At 39.9% G+C, this 20,499-nt stretch overlaps 1 protein-coding gene across 1 annotated transcript in view; it reads right to left on the bottom strand.

The window, feature by feature from the left end:
* LOC146313143 (dolichyl-diphosphooligosaccharide--protein glycosyltransferase subunit STT3B) overlaps nucleotides 1–20,499 on the bottom strand; it is a 107,958-nt gene that overhangs the window by 9,165 nt on the left and 78,294 nt on the right. The window contains exons 6-12 of the mRNA XM_084738634.1: nucleotides 20,018–20,116; nucleotides 17,216–17,362; nucleotides 9,526–9,574; nucleotides 8,691–8,845; nucleotides 5,691–5,902; nucleotides 2,529–2,716; nucleotides 1,549–1,720 (exon numbers count right to left, since the gene is read on the bottom strand). Coding sequence (XP_084594760.1) covers nucleotides 1,549–1,720; nucleotides 2,529–2,716; nucleotides 5,691–5,902; nucleotides 8,691–8,845; nucleotides 9,526–9,574; nucleotides 17,216–17,362; nucleotides 20,018–20,116 — 1,022 coding nt within the window. The remainder of the gene's footprint in view (nucleotides 1–1,548; nucleotides 1,721–2,528; nucleotides 2,717–5,690; nucleotides 5,903–8,690; nucleotides 8,846–9,525; nucleotides 9,575–17,215; nucleotides 17,363–20,017; nucleotides 20,117–20,499) is intronic.

The raw sequence follows: 20,499 nt of genomic DNA on the forward strand, positions 1-20,499 counted from the left end.
ATCCTGTATGTACCTTTCAGCATTAATGGGGCCTTCAGATATGTGACAGTTACCCATGATCACAGATGCTGCCTTTAAAGTTAGGGCTGGATGGTCCTTTCCCTCATGACATCTATGATTTCTGAAAATGAACACTCGTCAGACCACAGCACACTTTTCCATTTTGCCTCAGTCCATCTCAGATGAGATCAGGCTCAGAGAACTCTGCGGCATTTCTGGATGTTGCTGATAACTGACTTGGAGTCTTAACTCACACTTGTTGATGCAGCGACAAACTGTGATTATCGACGGTGATTTTCCAAAGTGTAATAATATCTTTTATACGATCATATGAGTTTTTAATGCAGCGCTCCCTGAGAGGTTAACAGTCACAGGGATTTAATTTTGGTTTTCAGCCCTACCCCTTACATGCACAGATTTATCTGGATTCTCAGATTCTTTTAATGTTATTATGGATTGTAGAAGGTGAAATCCCTAAATTCGTTGCAGATTTGTGTTGAGAGATGTTCTCAAACTCTTGGACTATTTGCCCTCACAGTTTTCCACAACGTGGTGACCCTCGCCCCATTCATACTTCTAAACGACTCAGCCTTTCGAGGATGCCGCTTCAATACCAAATCAAGATACTGATCACCTGTTACCAGTTATCCTCTCTACCTGTCGAAGGTTCCAAACGTGCCTTTTTGTTGAGCATTTCACAACTTCCCAAGTCTTTTGTTGCACCTGTCCCGACTTTTTTGAAATGTTGCAGGCATCAAGTGCATATTTACAAAAAACAGTCAGCTTGAACATTGATCATTTGTACTGCATTCAATTGATTGCAAGTTGAAAAGAATTGGCAAATCATTGCTTTCTGTTTTATTTACATTTTACACAGCGTCACAACTTTTTGGGAATTTGGTTGAATAATTTCACGGTAGATATTGTCACAGTCTGGTACGTTATTGAGACTCTTTTTTATTACAATATTTGATTTATTATTGCATCCACAAAAAAACAGTGTTGAATGACTAGTTGTACTTTAATTGGGGTTTTTGTTTTCATAAGACATGATGCTTCAATACAGCGATGGTAAAAAACAGGAAATATTAAACAGAGATCCATCTTCCATTCTCTGTAATTACATTTCCTGTGGACAGATGCCGAAGAGACAACAGTCAGCAGGTAGAAAGCGAGAGAGATGAAAGCTAGAGGGCTTTAAAAGACTTAACTAAAAGACAAAAACATTCTTCTACAATTGGCAGCAGCGAGAGGAAAATATAAATCAAACCCACAGAACCTGACAGCAATTAACTGAAATCCCCCCACAGTGTAAATTCAATGGGAAAAGTTTAAGCAAACAAGATTATCTGGCTTGTTGGAAGGAGAGGTTTTATACAATGTGGCAATTACATCAAAAATTCACTGAAGAGCCCGCTAATCATGCAGCGGCTGCGAGAAGAAATCATTTGTTTCTCTGTGTGTGTGTGTGTGTGTGTGTGTGTGTGTGTGTATGTGTGTGTGTGTGTGAGTGAATCCAAACAGTTAGAAGCAGTTAGAGTCGCTCACCAGTGCTATGTGACTGTTGTTCCATGTGTTGTTATCCACCAGTGTGGTCCTGTTGGCCATGCCGGCTATTTGGTAGCCGTAGTCCCACCAAGACATGACGCGCGCGTGCTCGTCTGTATTCTGCCTCAGCCAGTAGTAGGCCTCCCTGAAGTCATCCAGGATGTTCCGTGTCCTAACGAGGGAAATAAGGTTGACAGGTAACAGCGTTGACAGGCATATGGATGCGGAGGCTATTAATATTTCAGTTAAGACTTTGAATCAGAAGGGCAACAACAGCTGAAAATAGAGCATCCATGCATAATAAACTGAGGGTTAAAAAACACCTTGCACTTTGAACGCTCATGTCCTAAATTTACCTCGAGGAGCGGTAGCAGACATAAAGCCAGGCAACCAATTAACCGGAGGTATGGTAATCATATTATGTCTGTGTGTGCATTTATGCGTGAGTGTGTGGGTGTATATGTGCACGAGAGAAGAAGAAGAGCAGAGTGACAGCTTTGCTGCTCCCTGTAGCGCGGCTACACCATTGTCTGAGACGTGCCGTGGTATCATTAATATATGTATGAGAACTTGCGTCTACCATTTAGTCTCGGCCTTCAATATTTCCTCCCTAATGCTTTAAGAGAATAATTATGCCTGTAAAGAATCTGAGAGAATAATATATCAGCTTTTTGTAAATTCAGCGCTGGTCCACAGATGTTTTCTGTGACCTAGAAACTCTAAGTTAAGCAATCATATTATTGCTTATAGGTGCACGTATCAATATTTCCACAAACCTCTTATGAAATATACATATGTTCCCACTCTCCTGCTGCTCTGTGTGTCCCTGTGCACTCATACATATGTGCTCATTAGCATGCAAGGTGGAGCGATCTGTCCTACTGCATTACAAACTACAGACTTTGCACGGCTCCTTGCGGTTATTTAACATCCATTAACACATTAAGACTGAAGGGGGTGTGTGCATGTGTAATCCGTACCCGTCGTGGTTGTACGAGGCGAGCACCACGCTGGGACTGGAGTAGGCGTTGCTGGTGACCCAGGTGCAGTGGACGGCGAACATCATCAGCAGCATCAACATCAGCATGGTGACGATGGACTTGATGTTTGGACCCAAACCCTCCTCGGCCTTCTCCTGCTCTGACACATGCTTGCGCACCTTTCCGGCCTGCAGGGGGAGACAAACACTATTATGATGGACCCGCTCTCAATGCAGCGTTCCAGGGACATGAATAATTGAGTGCAATAAATTATTGAATGAACTAATTGAGCAAAGTATCTTAGAGCATCTTCAAGTTTTCCATGCTGTGTGATGAGTTAATATTATTTTACACTAGCAGCAGAGAATTGTTAAGTCTGTGAAGAGTCTGATGAGGAGGAAATCTGCACAGTGCGAACACTTTTCTTTACCAGCACCTCAATTAATCGCTCTGATGCCTAAACTGTGGCGAAAGATGAGCAGAGACAGGCGCAGATAAGAGGACATAATTTGAATTCTGCCAAAAAGATGATTATGAAGAGATATCAAACTGAAGTTACAGACACTAATTCCCAAACTGAGGGAGACAGAGGGAAGTAAAGAGTTGTACTTACTAATAATTCTAATAATATTTGTGTGTGAAGACTATTATTAAATGTCAACTGTCTTGTTGTGATGTGATTGATACGTAAATAAATTTTGTTTTCATGTCCTTCTTGTAAATGAGACCCTGAACCTAAAGGATAACGTCTCTATTTTTTACCCTGGACCCTATTTTCCAATGTTTTTTGTCAAAGTGACTAATGGGGACAACAATTTTTCGAACTGCTGCAGCAGCCAGAAGCAAAACTAAGCTACAAAGTAATCCCACTGGATGACAGCACACAGTCAAAGTAAGTCCACTAAAAATGGTCGTTTTTGTCACTGACAGACTTGGATTGTTATTTTAATTATCTGACAACATTATGGAAAGGATTGCTTCAGAGAGGCCACAGTAGGATATGCTGTGTTTAACTAGAAATAGCTGTTGCTCTCAACAAACTCACCAGATTCCCTTTGCAAAACTGTAATTTTAACATCATTAACTTCATTAAAACTCAACGGAAACAAAAATAAATCTCACCAAAAATATCTTGGTTCATATTTCCACTGTTCTAACAATCACATACTCTGGTTTGTTCGAAATAAACCCTTAATTCCCAGAGGCAGAAGTGAAAATATTCTGGCTCTACATACTGCTTCTCTGATGCCCTCCTGCTCCTCTTCCAATATTTTCACATCTACTCAAAAAGGGATTGATTTTGACCAAACCAGAGTTGCTGTTGTTGGAACAGTGGAAAGATGAGCCAAGGCACTTTGGTGAATTTTATTTGGTTACTGGCAAGTCTGAACAAAGACAATTACGATAAAAACAAGAGATTTGGAAATGGGAGTCTGGTGAGTTTGGTGAGGTGAATAAAACATCAGTTTCTAGTTAATCAAAACTTATCTTGCTCTTAAAAAAAGGTCTCTGCACTGATCCTTTCCATAATCTTATCAGACACTTAAAATAACAATTTGAGCCTCTAAGTGGGAAAAATAAACACTTTTATTGGATGCACTTAAATGGTGCACAGATGCCTGGAGAGATTACATTGTAGCTCACTATTGCTTCTGCCGGCTGCGGTGCTCTTCCTCAATACTGGACCAGTTTCAAAAATCTTTTCTCTATTAGTCAATCAGACTCAAAAACATGGGAAAAAGAAGTCCACATTGAAAAACACCAATGTTTAATGAGTCTTCCTGAATGTCCAAATGTCCAAATTCTCTAATGTCTGCTTCTCAAATGTGAATATTTTCTGGTTTCTTTACTCCTCTATGACAGTAAGCTGAATATCTTTGGGTTGTGGACAAGACAAAACATTTGAGGACGGCATCTTGGACTTGAGGAAACACTGATCAAGACTTTTCACCATTTTCTGACATTTTATGGACTGACAACTGATCGATTGATCAAGAAAGTAATCAATAGATTTAGTGATGATGAAAATAACTGTTAGTTGCAGCCCTAATGTTGTTACATAATGTTATTGACACTCAATGTTACTCCGACATCTTAACTTAACGCTGAATCTATTTCTCACCAAAAAACCTGCATTGTTGCTCCTGTATCGTTGACACATTACTACTTTTACATCACATTTTTATCAATTACTATCAGCAGAAATGTGCATCACAATTTGTGTCACTGCATTTTTTAATGTTTACTACTATATGCGGCAGCCTGTATTAACAGCAAATCCTTCAAGCATAGCTGAAACGTCTGTCACTGCATTTTTTCCGGCAGTGCAGGAAAACAGGGATGTGTAACAAGCACCATCAACATAAGCACATTAACACTGCTGTCTTGATGTTCATAACTGGCTTGTCATGGCATGTCAGTTTCAAAGTTTCTGTGATTTCTAAAATGTCACATCAGCCTCACCTCTGAAGGATATCTGTGCATAGCACATGAAATGATGTGATTATAATGTTGATTGGAACAGACAAAGCCACAGTTTGGTTCAACAGTGACAGCAGTCAGATCAAAATTCAACAAAGTAAGACAGCTAAAATTATAACAACGGCACCGAACAGTTATAGCTGAATCACAGTTGAATCACAGTTTGCACGACTCTGGTCTGTAAGGAAGACCAAAGCAGTTGAAGCTGTGTCCAATCAGATTAAGGTTGTATAGTATTTTTACAACTTACATCAATTAAATTCTCTAACTAGGTGTAATCAGTGTACTGCCAACAACACACAAATGTGCCAACTGGTGCATCAGGTAAGTTTTAATAGTATCATCAATGGCAATGTAAACTGCAAATCAATGAAAAAACAGTTGATTTACTGAAATATGGTTGGTTTGCCATGAAAGTCTTTTGTTTAATGCTGTTTTTTTTAGCTGTGTTACAACTGTAGCTCATGCTGTTACAGTTCTATTTCAGTTCTAACAGCGTCTGGACAGTGTCCACTTTTGAAATGAAATATGTAGCAAAAAACTCTAACAACTGTGGCAACTCCCCCCTCCACTGGCTGTCAAAATTCAAGCATCGTACTAACATCTGTTGCAGGGTAATGAGTGCAAAGAATGACATTTCTGTAGATGTGGATTTCAATATTTATCATGTGTTGTCTTGACCTTGTCATAAAGATTCCCAGAATTCCTCTTGTCATCCTCGTCGCTGCTGTCTTCTGCTGGGGGCTTCTCCCTCTTTGTGTCATCTCCCATGTAATGCTCAAAGACACTGGAGAACGCCACTGCAGACAGCATGCACACCACCGGAGTCAGCGTCAGCATCAGACGCACCATCACACCGGCAAAATAGACTGCGCTGATGGCGTACAGGGCCACTGGAAAGAAAAAAGACAAAGATGGTGGTGGGTGAGAGGAGAGAGGAGGTGTGGGGAGAGAGGGAAAACAAAGTAGAGACAAAGGTCAGACAAGGAGAAAGACGGTGTGAATGTAAAGGAGAGACAGGGAAATGGGGCGGCGAGTGTGAGAAGGAGATAAAGACACGAAGAAGAGAAATTGAGTTGTTAGAATAACGCAGCATAATCAGTCTGTGTTGGCTCTGCACAACTCAAACCCTAAATGGAGACAGCGCTGGCTGCTTTCCGTCCTTGAAAAGTGCCGACCCGGCTCAACAGGTGCATGGCTAATCAATAGCTGTAATAGGCTGATTAAGTCTGAGGGAGAAACAGACTGCTGAAGGACTCTTTCTAGCGTTCAAAGGTTCTCTGCCCTTGATCGTGGCTGTCTTACTCAGTAAACATGAAAGTTTTGAGGGTTTTTTTGTTTGTTTTTTTTAAGAAGTTCATTCCCACTCAGTGTTTTTCTTTCAGGCAGATGGAAAACAGCTGAGACTGGATCACAGTATTGGGGACAGAGGAGGCACTGAACTACGCTGTTTTATTTGACTTCTGAATTATGATATACCAGTGTTTTTTTTGTAAATATATTCTCATTCTGAATTTGATGCCTTTCCCTGGGCCAGTATTATATTCTTTATTCAATTATGTGGGTTTTTAATGGAGCGCTGCCTGAGGAGTCAAAGGTCACTGGCATTCAATGTTGAGTTTCAGCCTTGCCTCCTACGTGCAGAGATTGCTCTGGATTTTCTGAATCTTTTAATGACGTTATGGAATGTAGATGGTGAAATCCCTGAACTGCAGTTTTGTGGTGAGAAATGTTCTTAAACTGCTGGACTATTTGCCCACACAGTTTTTCGCAAAGCCCCATCACCGCTGGTGTACAACTGAGCCTGTCGAAGAGGCCCCTTTAATACCTAATCACCTTTTGACAATTAACCTGTTTACCTATGAAAACAGGTGTTTTTTGAGCATTCCACCACTTTCCCAGTCTTTTGTAGCCCTTATCCTAAATTTTCTGAATCAAGTTCAGGCATAGTCTGGTGTATAATAATAATAATAAAAAAAACGTTTTTCAGTTTGAAGATAAAATATGTCTTTGTACAGTGTTCAGGTGAATACAAGATGAAAAGTATTTGCAAATCATTGCATTCTGTTTTATGTACATTTTACACAGTGCCACAACTTTTTTGGAATTGGGGTTGCACAAACTATGCATGCTGAGCATTTCTCACTATTAATAAAGCAGGTATATGACTGAAATGGGACAATGTGATACCACTTAAATTGACAAATAAGCAATGACAACACAGAGTTGTGAAGTGGTAGTACAAGTCACAGCAATTCTCCCAACAGACCATATTCTGTGACTGACAAAAATGATCAGCTGTGTTAGAAAATATCTGATTCTAACATAAAAGGTACAAGGCTGTGTACATACAAAACGTAAAGTGGAAGTTAACTATGCCTCTCAAGGTGCATTTTGATAGGAAAAATACAATCACAGAGCTGAAAATTCTGTTACGTGCCACACAAACAGCAGGCAACGGCTAAAAAGGATGCTTTTGAGGATACTGACAATAAAATCAGCAGCTTAAATTGATTCACTTTCAGATTCACACCTCTGACGGGTTTCAGTGGCTTCCGAGGCTCAAAGACATTATAGTATTTGGAGCCAGCCCCCAAGCCAAACTGACTGAACCAAGACGAGTGTACAGCCGTCCTTGCAGCTCTCTGAGGCTGCACTTAAGCACAGTGTTGATACAATGAGCTAAATGCTCAACAGCAGCATATGAGCATATGGCCACATGTCCACAATGATAATGGTACCATACTGAACCCAAGCAGGTTTAGTGATTTGTAAATTCTGTTTTCAAAGGTAAGCTCTTATTGTTATTATTATTATTATTATTATTATTATTATTATTATTATTATTATTATTATTATTATTATTATTATTATTATTACTAGTGTTATTAGTATTATTAGTTGTATAGAAAGTCGTTGACTGGATGCCAGTAACTGGTTCCTCGTGTTGCTTTTTGTGGAAGTTGACACTGCAACACGAGCTGCGTTATCTTTGTTGTTGTATGGAAGTGGGCTGGTTCTGCTCTGTGATCCTTGCTGCTGGTATGTGCGCGTTTGTGTGTGCTGCTGTATGCAAATTTACTTGACAGACATGCCATGAATGTGAAAGGAATGGTCAAACTGCAGGAATTAATGTGCTTGGCAATGCAGTGTAACTTTGATTAGCAGCGTTTAGGTTGCAGAGAGAGTCACTCAGTGCACTGTGGCTGATTTAATTAAGAGATAATGTGAAGTTTTTTGTCCGTATCTACCAATGTATTGGTTGAAGAGCAGATAGAATTTCAGTTGGCCAAGATTTTATTTAGTTGACGAGTCCTTTTACAGTGATTGGCTTTCAAATTTGTTATGTACTAAATATAGCTTGCTCAGGTGTACTTGAATCTTAGATTTAAGTAAAGAGCACAGACATCTCCCTCTTCAGCAGAGGAATGTGAAAACACCTCTCTAATGACAAACTTTCCACAGATACAAGTCAGTATATTCACGGTCAAGTATTATAAACGATACATAAGAAGACCTAAGACACAAAAGAAAAACACATTTTCGAGTGGAGAATCTTTGAATGAAAATACTGAGATGGGGATTCAGGGTGGGAGAAATGCTGCCAGAAGTGGCTATATGCTGCTGTGGAAGCACATTTTCAAAACCCGCAGAGCTGTGATTCAAATAAAACGTTCCTACCAAACACTCGTTCATCGTTGATGTTCTTGATGCAGAACCAGAGGCCTGCTGGAAACGTGCAGACCAGGATGTGCAGGTCGAAGAAGAAAGAAACCCACGTCGTCGGCTGGTGCTCCGACACAGACGCTATGATGGGGATGTGGATCTTAGCATAGCTGGAGACAGAGGGAGGGAGGAGAGAAAGAGGGGGAGGGAGAGACAGACAGGATGTAATTCATGTTGGGTTGAACGCGTTGGGAATGTTGAGACAAATTATACAATAGATCCTCCTGATTAACTCCGGAATTATGAGGGGAAAAAAAAGATAATTTACCTCCCCAGCATGCTCATTTTAAAACCCGAACAAATTTAGCACTTGTGATGAGACATGCTCTTTTTTTTGCTGTTAGTTTTTCTGATCTGTGTGGCCCCTCTTTATTCATTATTGTCTTTTACACAGCAGTTTCTACATCATTTTAAATATTTCTCTCTAAAGTGTTTTGTGATTACAGATGGGGAAGAGAAAACACACAGCACATTAAGGAATTAGTATCGGCCTCCAGAGGAAAGGAAAAAAAAAAACTCTCCCATACTGCTTCAGTCAGCAAACAGGGGGGAAGAGAATTGATTGGGTGTGCTGAAATATCAAACACGATGCAGTGCATTTGGAGAACACAGGGAGCCTGGTGCTATTTGGAAGTTAGACAATGGTTCAACACAGAGCTTGTGCTACGCTGTTTTCCCCTCTGGGATGGTGCAGAGGGGGTTTTATAGCCGTCTTAAGAAAACACACACATGCACTCGATTGAACAAGTGTTCCATCGACAGTGAGAGTGTGAAGGTCAGCAGAGCTTACCCGGTGTCCCAGAGAGAGTAGAAACGACCACTCCATGGAGCAATGTATCCTGGAGAAAGAAGAGATAAATCAATAAAGAAATACATAACGTCTTTTAATGCTTTCCATTTGAGCCTTGGAATACGAGGACTGGCAGGAAGGTTGTTGAATTGTTTTAAACATAAGCACATTACATGCCACTGATCATGGGATAATATATTAAAATAATTAGATTGTCCTTTGTTAAAACAAAATGTAATTATTTATTTGGTAAACTCAACCCAACTGTGCAGCTTTGTTAACATTATCTGACCCACACACCCGGAGAAATGTGTAGCAAACACCGCCTGAGGGTAAAGTATTGATGTCTACAGTAAAGATTTAATATTCATTAAGTAAAATAACGATATATACTGCGTAATGTGGTTATGTGATCTACTTATTCAAAGCTCTTGAAAAACTTAGTTTCTGATGTGACTTATTTCTATATAACAATATTCATGACTACATCAGCAAGGTAACAGTCAATGTTAAGTACAGAAAAAACAGAAATCCCTCATTTTTATTGATTAAGTGCTGAAAAGTACTATGCGACGGTTCTGACACACATGGACAGGTGCAAGGCTCGCGTTTTCAACAGTTGGTGGTGGTAATGTGCCAAAACTCTAACAACAGCAGTGAAGAAGACTGCTAGTAATCAAGCATGGATTAAAACCAGAGGTGAGAAACACATAGCCCGTGGGCCAGAACTGGTCCACCAAAGGTCAGGTTGTGCTTGTACCACCGAAAAGAGGTAACTGGCACACCCATGAATGAGATGCAGAGTAAATGTTTAGTTATGGCTCTACTAAAATATTTTGTTTTGAAACTTACACTATTGTGGTCTAACTACCATTATTGTTGATCTGAAAACACTAACTAATTTTCATCAAAACAACAATGTCCACCATCATGTACAGCCTGCCTACCCAAAAACAAATTTATACAAGTTGATGCACAAGCAGTCACTGACCTGTGACCCCAGCGAGCATCATGGGAGATTAGCATTGTAGCAGACAATGCGACGCCTGCAGCTAAAACACTTTAGAGACTGAATAGCCTTTCGTTTGAGAGGGAACTCACAGAGACTTTGGAGTGAGTGGAATGAAATATTTGGTGGATTCAAGGCCAAGCCACAATCAGAAGCCTCAATACAAAATGATCTGTAATCTAAGAACAACACTAATGGGACCCTGTTGAAAAGGCACTGCCAAAACTTTTTATTTGTAAATAGTTTGTAGGACAAGGGATAATTTTACCTTCTTCCTCATTAACTTCCACTTTAGTTGATGCTGTGTGGTGATGCTAGCATGACCACACAGGAGTGGAAATGTCTGGAAACCTAAAAGAATTTCTAGATCTTGACAAGCTCTTTGAATCATTTAGAAATAATATACTATATTGTTAGTTATTTCCACTGTGATTTGCATATTGAATGCGTTAAACACCCCTGTAAAAAATTATCTATAATACAAAAAAGTTGTAGTGTTTTGATAAAAAACACTCCTTTACTTCTTTGCTCCTTCTTTGCTCCACAGTGTACCTTTAACACTCAGAACCTCAGATAATTGGTTCCATCAGGACTGTGTTGACCAGACTGACTGACAGTGCTGGCACTAAAGCTAAACTAGAGCCTGTTGATTCAAATGTTGCTGCCAAAGTCACGGTTCAGTCAGTAACATGAATGCGGGCCATTTTGAGGGTACTGGGATGTAAACAACAGAAAGGAATACAAGCTGAATATTCAATTCGAGCTGACATCAGGATGTTTAAACTGAGGAAAAGTTCAGGAAAACATGTGGAAGCAGTTTAAACTTGCACAGAAAGACTTAGTCAGCAGGAAAGGGCACAATATTTTGAAAAACCAATGTTAACAAGTGCTGAAGATCGATACAAGCTCACTCCTAAATTCTGGAATAAAGACTGGGCAATTTTGTCTTCTATTTTCTATCTCGACATAGTAAACTACCTTGATTTTTTCCCACAGAGCCCATAGACTGCTGAAGACCAAAAATATATTGTGAAAGGTAGGTAATCAACTGATCTCTAAATTATTAATAGAACAAATTTTTGGATCAAAATGCTAATCTGTCATAAAGAAAAAATTAAAACATCTCTAATGTATGAAAGAAGTCAATGGTTGTGGTTTATTATTCGTACAAGCTTATATTAAAAACTGACCATTTGTTGAAAACAATGCTGCCTTCAAATGTTACTCGTGGGAAGTCATGTGCACGACTAGTGAAGCTTACAGACAACTTCCACTAACGAGGTTGGGATTACTAACAGAGGGGCATTCATATGAACTTTTCTCTTAAACACAGAAAAAGTGACTCCATTTGAAGAAAATAATCGGAAACAGTGGCGAGTTCAGATGAGTTGTCTACGGTCAGTACTGCCACCGTGGCCGACCTCCGGATTGATGACACGCCGTTTAAACACTGTAAATCAATTCTTTCCAGCTGAGCCACAGCCTACTTTACACCAGTGAGAAGAACACAGAAAAAAATAAATAACCAAACCCGTTCTAACATCACAGTAAATTATAAAATAAAATAATAAAATAGGTTTTTAAGGCCTTTAATAACATTCATATGAAGTCCATCAACTAAACGGTACAAAGCAGAACTTCATGTCTGAGCTGTAATTCAAATCCCAGAAAAACTTCAGACAGGAAAGTGTCAGTGCTGAAAATATATTCTATTGATGGTACTTAATTACTGGAATTGACTTGTTTACAAATGTAACTGAAACCATTTAAGCTGCAAATTAGACCCTCACAGGGCATTTTATGTGCGCATACAAATGTCTTATTTTGGTGAAGCTTTGATCTGGAATACATTTCAGCTCTGAACTGTTGCCTGGGGGCTCTCACAGCCACTCACAGACTCACGTGTGCGCAGACAACACAAAGAAATGCATTAGCCCCATATTTAAAAATTTTGTGATGTCTGCACCAACATATAGCTGCACCATGTCCTTTGATGCTCTTTAAATGCGTAAAATAACGATGATGAAATAATCACCATCATAACAAATAGAGAGCACTTCTTAAATAAGACGTTAGAAAGTGCTGAACCAAAGCAGGAAAGAAAAAGATATGAAAAAAGCAGTAAAAGTGAGATGAAGGAGATATTCTGAGAGGTGATTTAAGGATGACACTGATTTATCCAATCAATACTTGGCTCTATGTTCAAGATACCGAGGAAACCCACCCAGCTACTCTGTTGCAGAGAGTCTTGTGAGATGAAAAAGCCTGACAGACTGGAGAAGGACATGTGCAGTTTCATCGCAAAACTGGCAAATCACCAAACAGTCACCGACTCCCACTGCTCAATTCAGACGGCTGAAAGATCACAACGTTTACCAGACGTCCTGTTGAAGGCAGGATCCTCACGGGACTTCTGCATCCACGAGTGGCCAACCAGCTCTAAAGCAGGCAGGCTTTAGATTTCAAAGCACTTCGTCAAAGGGCTGCAGCTGAAAATTAGCCAACTGGCTAATTTACAGAAGGGTTGATTAATGTGTGTTGTCCTTATAAATAAATGAAAATGAAATGAAAGGCAACCAATCTAAGGACGGCCATATTACTGTAGAAGTATTGTGACACAATCTCTTCACACTGGGCAAAAGGCCTGACTGTCTGTTTACATAATCTGGAGTGGCAGAGTGGCAGATTCTTGATTAAAGGAGAGATCCATCATATATTAACTGTAATTCATCATGAAGTGACCATGTTATATATATTCAGAGATTAAGGAAACGTGTTTAATTGAAATACTCTCTTCTCTGACAAGTCAATACTACACTACAGATATGGTGTCATTCGAAATTTCTGTTTTAGTTTGCCTGTTTCACATTAATTAGAGTTCATATTAATGCTGAATATTCACCAAATAAGTAAGTGTCTGTATATGAGTTGTAAGAAATGATTAATAATCTTATAGAAGAAGCAGATGTTTATAATGGCTGAACTGAGCAACATGTTAATGGAGTCTGGCAGGCGGTAAGACAGGCAGTCACTGAACTACAATTCCAGAGTGTGTATGTTCAGAGCAGTGGACTTTTGGTTTCAAGATCACACCTTACATTGACAGAAAATTGACAGTTACAAATAGGCGATCGACTTACAGTGTAGGACTTGTCATTGCTTGTTATGGTCAATTTACAATTTATCTTGTACTCCTGCAGTGTTCCTGCAGCCTGCCTGAGCTTCTTTGTGTCTGGAGAGGAGGGTACAGGGGGAAACAACTCACTTCAACCTTGGATTGTATAATAAATAGGGATTTCAACCCCTTATGGTCTACGGCTCCAACTTGCTATTTGGATTGCTGTACTTATTTTTGTGTGTGCAACTGTTACATATTGATCTCGGTGAGTAAATAATCTGCTACCTTAATCGAGGCAAGAAAACCAAAATATGATATGTGGTTTTTTTTCCCCCAAAAAACCCCAAACAATACAAAAAAAGGCTATTTATGTGTATCTTATGAGCAGGTCAAGTCATCTTAAAGCTGAACACTTCAGCAGGAGACAAATAAAATCAATAAATAGCAAGGAGCCAACATTTGAAAGGTCCGAAACCTCAAGGCCTCCACTGAGGCCACAAACCCAGGCGGAGCTGAAAATAATGGAGAAAAACATCAACAAGGACAAAGTTCAACCAGCTGGCTGTGCACATCAGGGTTCAACCAGGCCAGTCAAAAAAAAAAACAAAAAAAAAAACAAAAAAAAAAACACGTATACAAGTTCACGAAAAGGCACTCGGGTAGAGCACAATCCTCCACCAACGCTCAACAGTTCCCCAACTTGCACAAGCTGCAGCATCCATATTGGTTTGTATTTGTTTATCATCTGCCTTCCAGGCTTAAACCAAACGCTGATTAGTGGCCCAGTGGGGAGGCCTGTGCGGTCAGACCATCGGAGGATAGAGTATGAACATACTGTACACTTTTGGCTAATAAAAAAAAAAAAAGACAACAAAATTTAAAATGGCTCAAATCCCAGATCTGGATCACCATCAAAATCTATTCAACTGATCCCTGCACAAAAGGCTACTTCTCCACCAAATCGCAGCCAAATTCTGCCAAACAAACTGTTCTAATAAACACACAAACAGATGGGGGTGAAAACCTCAACCATCTTCTATTTTAGACTGATAGTATTAGAAAGTGGTGTCAGTTATATTATGATGAGTGATCTTGACACTGATACTCCAGTCCAGTCACTTAAACATTCACAAATCATTATGGGACGATGATCTGACCACTCAACTTCACCAGCTTTACAACATAACAGCACTTCATTCATTTGACATTTTTGTTTTGCCTTACTTCCAAGTGCAACTACACAACACAAAAGACGTTTTAATTTAATGAGTTGACATTCACAAGACTATTCATCCTGCAGAGCTGCCATCCTGATTATGTTGACTTGCTCAAATTTTGTAGATTTTCCTTGCTTTTTGTGCTTCTACCAAACAAAAGAAATAAGATAAGCAGGCTACATAAATAAAGTTTCTTTTTTGTCCGTTTTTAATGATTGTGAGTCTTCATGGGGTCTTTTATTTTGAAAATTGATCAGATTCCCTATGGTTTTTCTGTTTCTGAGTTTGTTCCCACTCGATCTGCTCTGTGCAGCTTGAGCATCCGTCTAAAATAGACTCGCTGCGTCACTGAAGCACAGAGGAGAGCTGAGTCTGGGACGTGCCAAGGTGCTTCTGATGGAATCACAAACATTGTGATGTCAATGTCTGCGATCAGCCCTGGCAGACATGGCCAGACATTTTCTATGTGTTTCTCATGACTGGAAAATTTGTCATCTGTTTTCCAGGGCCCATGGGAACCCTGATTTGGGAGATGCAAATGTTATATTTCTTGGTTTGTGCAGGTATATTTCAAAATTCCTATAGCCATTTCTAAATGTGTAAATATATTGGTAGGCTTCATTTGCATGGAAATATTCCCCGGAAGCTGTTCATTATATATTATGTATGTAGTAATGGGTATTGAGAAAATAATGTACACAGCCAGGTAATTATAATTAGCTCTGTAACATCAGTGTAAACATATTAAACTGCAGTACACTCAGTGGTACAACATTCATTAATGCAGGCTTGCAATTTCTTTTCAATTTAAAATGCTGTTATTTGTTCATGTTCAGTAGTATGTATATTGATTAATGAGGAGTCTCCCCATTTGCCAAGTCATAATATTGGTGTCAACTGATGATAATTGCTTAGAAAGGAGGGCTACATCATCACAATAATTATTTTTCAAAGAAACAAATCTGTTGGTTATTTTTCAATTAATTTAGCCGAGAAAATATCACAAGATTGTGAAAAATGTCAGAAATAATTTCCCAGAGCCCGAGGCAAAATCTTAATTCGACTGTTTTTGCCCAACTGAAAGAACAAACAAAGACATTCAAAGGGCACAGGATAGAAAAGCAGCAAATTCTTAACATTGTGAAGCTGAAACCTTAAAACTGTTGACATTCTTGCTTGAAAAGATTAAAGTAGCTGCAATGAATGGCATGTGTATGTGCGTGACAACACTGTATTGTTTGACATTTTTGCTTGTTAATTAATTTAACTGATTATAATGCCTTGAGAAATATTCTGTCACCCAACAAATCAATGAATCGACAAATTGTTGCAGCTCTAATTACAATGGAAAAAATACAATAAATGAGATGGTTCACAATTATTCATATATTGATTAAACATTTTTTTGTGATCCATTGTTATTGGTAGGAGAGGCAACATTACAGTCACAAAAGTGACACAAAACAAAACAAGGCAAAAATAGCAGCTTCTTTTGCCCCAGTTACCTTATTTGCTTCCCTCCAGCCCTCTCCACCCCGACCCTCTAAACCCCGAACATGGTGGACCGAGGCAGTGGAGTTGAAAAGATTAGTCGAATAATCGATTAGTTGAGCAGGAGAAGATTAATTGCCGTCCATTCTGACAAGAGATTGAGCAGACGTTTTTCAAGCAAAGATATAAAACATCTGTTCACTCCAGCTTTGTAAATGTAAGGATTTGCTGCTACTCTCCCTGATACTTTAACCACAAACAGCGGTGCAGGAGAGAAACTAAACTTCCAACTAGAGATTTAGTTAGAAGCTACACAAGTACCGAGAGCTGAACACACAATGACTTTTAAAAACATCTTTCTCCTGCACAGACATGAATTGAGTTTCGTAACAAATGCTTGTTGGAGGGAGGACTTAAATTTTCACGGGTTGATGGATGAGACATCACAACAACTCTCTTGGAGGTGGGTTTGGCCCCACTCCAGAGATAATCCAGGGTTCAACGATTTTTTTTCTTCTTCAGTTGGGCAAGTGAGTCAGAAATCTACTTGTCCAGAGTAAATTTTTCTTTAAATGCCTCGTTTAGTCACTTTAAATCCCCAAGATATTCAGGTTAATATGATGATAAACACAGGAAAGCAGGAAATCTCCAGCATTTTGCATTAAAAAATAGTTTAACAATTAAGTGATTATCAAATTAGTTTAATTCTTTTTTACCACTTGTCTGGTCAGGCAAGTCACTTGACTGACATGGCATTTTACCTTATTGACTCTAAAAGTAGTAAAAAGTAATGGAGATGCAAATCAGCTCAGCGTGACCAAAAGTGCCAATGGAAAAGCCCCTGTACATACATACCTGTGTATGTGAGATAGATCACGGTGAGGAAGACCACGCCGGCAGCGAGAGACACCCCGAGGAAGAAAAGCGTCTGGAATTCCTGTCTGGTCAGCCTGTCCTTCAGGTACTGCAGGAAGGCGTAGGCTTGGAGAAGTGCAAACACACCTGAGAGAAGCCAGAAACAAAAGAATGAGCAAACATACAAGAGGAAACTCGCGCTGAATGTTTGAGGAGGCCCTGATTCATGCTGCCTCCTGCAGGGTAAAAAGCAGGTTTACGCGGTTGAGAAGCGTCGTCGTCAGTTTGGCAGAATTCTCGACAAAGCAGTTTGTGATAGCCCCCTTTGGCTGTTCATGCAGATGTGAAAGACAAATACTGCGGGACAACATATTTCAAATGCATGAGACAGATTTGTGTGAATAAGCCCTTCTCTTTTCCCTTGCCTTGTCTTTCTTTCCGCAGCCCCCTTTGGTCACACTTCTTTCCTCCGCTCCTTTGCTCTGTCACTTTCTCAGTGCCGTTTTCTCCGGTGTGTCTCTTTGTTTGCATGGTGCATTCGATATAAAAAATTGAATAGAGGCCTGGTTTCCCTCCCTTTCGTCACCTCCCATTCCTTTGACAAACCTTGTGTGATATCGCCCTACTCCTTCGCTACCCACCACCGCCCATGGCAGGTCTCACCCATTTCCAAGGTTAAGCCCCTGCCTGTCTCCTGGAGAGCCGCCATGGTGCTAACACGCTTGTCACTCTATGCCACCCTGCCTGCCTGCCTGAGGGGCTGACATCTCAAGGGTACCGACCATGGCTCTGTCACTCTCTTTCCTGTCTCCCACTGTGCTCCCTGAATGCTACCACCAGATGTTCTGAACAGCTGCTACCCTGGCGACATGAAAACACACTCGCTCTTTGAGAGATGAAGAGAGGGGGGAGCCAAAAACAGTGAGAGGGAGAGATGATTTTTTTGGTGGTGCATTCTTCAAAGCCTCTCATAATGCTGTTTCTGTTGTAGACACCCAGGAAAACAGGGACACTTCAACGTGCTGCAGTGTTATTCTCAAAAAAGGTGCTGCTCAGTCTTCATAAACCTGCCAATGACAGTCCTCTCCCAATCTGGATGTAGATGAACACAAGAATCACGCACATACATACGCGCCCATCCGTGCTGTCGGGCAGCAGATGGGCGCACACTTGAGAGGAGAAACTGAACAAGCTTTAATAAACTACCCACAAGCCAAAACTGAAAAGTACTTAAAGTGCTAAATCCATATGGGTGGCACATGAAGCCGCAAACCCATTTTTTTAAGTTGTAAATGTATTCAGAGAGGGTCCTGTGTTCTTCTACACACAGAGCATGACTAACACTGTCAGTGTCAGGGGGGATTCAATTCCCACTGCAGCCAACCAGTCTTAAAGTGTGTGCATCCACGGTACTGTAAGGTGTTTTGGATAACAAGCGAGGGGCTTATGTAAAGTCACACCTTTAAGACATGAAGTACAGCAGTCAGCCTGAACCTCCCCCCCACCCAGTGTTTTGCTGCATAAATTTGTTGGCAGGGTCAGGGTGGGTTAGAAGTCGACATGAAAGCACTGAAATAAAGTCTGTGCATTGAATGAATGTGTCCTTGTATAAAACCCAGACAGACAGTCTGCTCAGTGACTTTATATAACTTTTAACAGAAATGCTATAGTGTTAAAATACAAACAATATCACTGTTATTCAAGGTAATACAATGTGCTTTAGCACAAACAAATGTAGCATTAAATCTTTTTAGACACTTGTGGGCAGCTGTCGACGCAACAGGGACATATTATCATCTAATTAAATTGACATCATGAATGTGTGAGCAGACAGTCGTCTAGTTAGACATGGAACAGACAGAGAGCAATATTAACATTAATTTGAGTCGTTTTTCTTGCCACCTGATAAGTTCAACCCTGCAACTTCTATTTCTTCAACTTCTAAGATATTTTCATACTTATAAATAACTTGTGCTTAGTCCGTTAGCTTGATGCTAACAAAGAGTTCCTATTAATGAGCTAACGGAAATTAGAATTTCAATCTCAATCTTCAATATTGTATTAACAAATTCATTTGACTGCACATGCTTGACATAAACTAACGTGTGCTCAGACTTTCAAACATTTCTGACTGCACATTAAATCTGTTACTCTGTATGAGTTTTGACCCTTTGAGGGTGCTGTAGCTTGTCAGTGTGGAGTGTGGAAGCCAGCCACCACTTGGTGGAGGCACGGCATGACAGGAGAGGTCAACGCATTAGTAATATTTATATTTTCTATTTTATTTATTGTTCACTACTTGATAAACAGGAACAGTTAAATGCAGTAGTTTACTTAACAAGTATTTTATTTACCACTTTTACATGCAATATAGCAATTATACTGCCAAAATAAAACTCAGCATTGTTTTTGGAAACATGACTAATAATATATAGCCTCTAGAAGTTTATGATTCAACTTGTTCCCATGGACTAGTGTTAAAAAAAACCAAATAACTTACAATGAATTGTAATACATATTGAACCGTTCCATGTTCAGTTAGGACACAGTGTTAGGCTGACCAGTGAGTGGTGAGAGTAGAAAATAATAGTAAAGTTGAGGGCTCTGCTTTCACATCACTTGTGAAAAGCTTTGACATTTGGTGAGAAAGGTAAGATAGAGTCATAACGCCAGGCAGAAACATCTTCCACGAAATGCTGACTTCATCCTTGCACTCTGAATGACATTCATGTTGAAACTTTCTACAATGGGAACTTTTTCTTCCAAGACGAAGTGCAGTGTTAGTCAGAGGGTGGGACTTACCAGCAGCAGCCATGTGCTCGCTGGTCCTGATTGGCTGGAAGCCGACAAAAGGGATCTGCATCGACAGTACGAGACCCACGATGTAGAAAGTGCTGTATGCTGTAAAGAGAAAGGGGATGAGAAACAGGAGAGAAATCAAACAATCAAAATAAACTTTACTAAAAACCCTCTATTCTGTTCCATCATCACTCCAGTTTAAGACCCACTCAGGGAAATCAACCTCAGTAGAGGTATTTAAAGTCTATTGATTTTCACTGTCGCACCTCAGAGGGAGTAAATACAAAATACCTAATCTAATGTCATTTACTCAGAAAATGGGAGCTGGCTCGGCGCAGTATGGCAGAGAGGCCTGGAGTGAGACGACGGTGCTGAGAACAGTGCAACTCCCACCTTTGTAGCTGGGGGGAACCGATTCGCAGACGCACCGGCTTAATTAAGATTTCATACTCTTCCTGAAGAGTGTGCCTCATTTTTGAAGTAGT

Source organism: Lutjanus erythropterus, chromosome 16, assembly GCF_056507025.1.
Source record: "Lutjanus erythropterus isolate fLutEry1 chromosome 16, fLutEry1.hap2, whole genome shotgun sequence".
Classification (NCBI taxonomy): Eukaryota; Metazoa; Chordata; class Actinopteri; order Lutjaniformes; family Lutjanidae; genus Lutjanus; species Lutjanus erythropterus.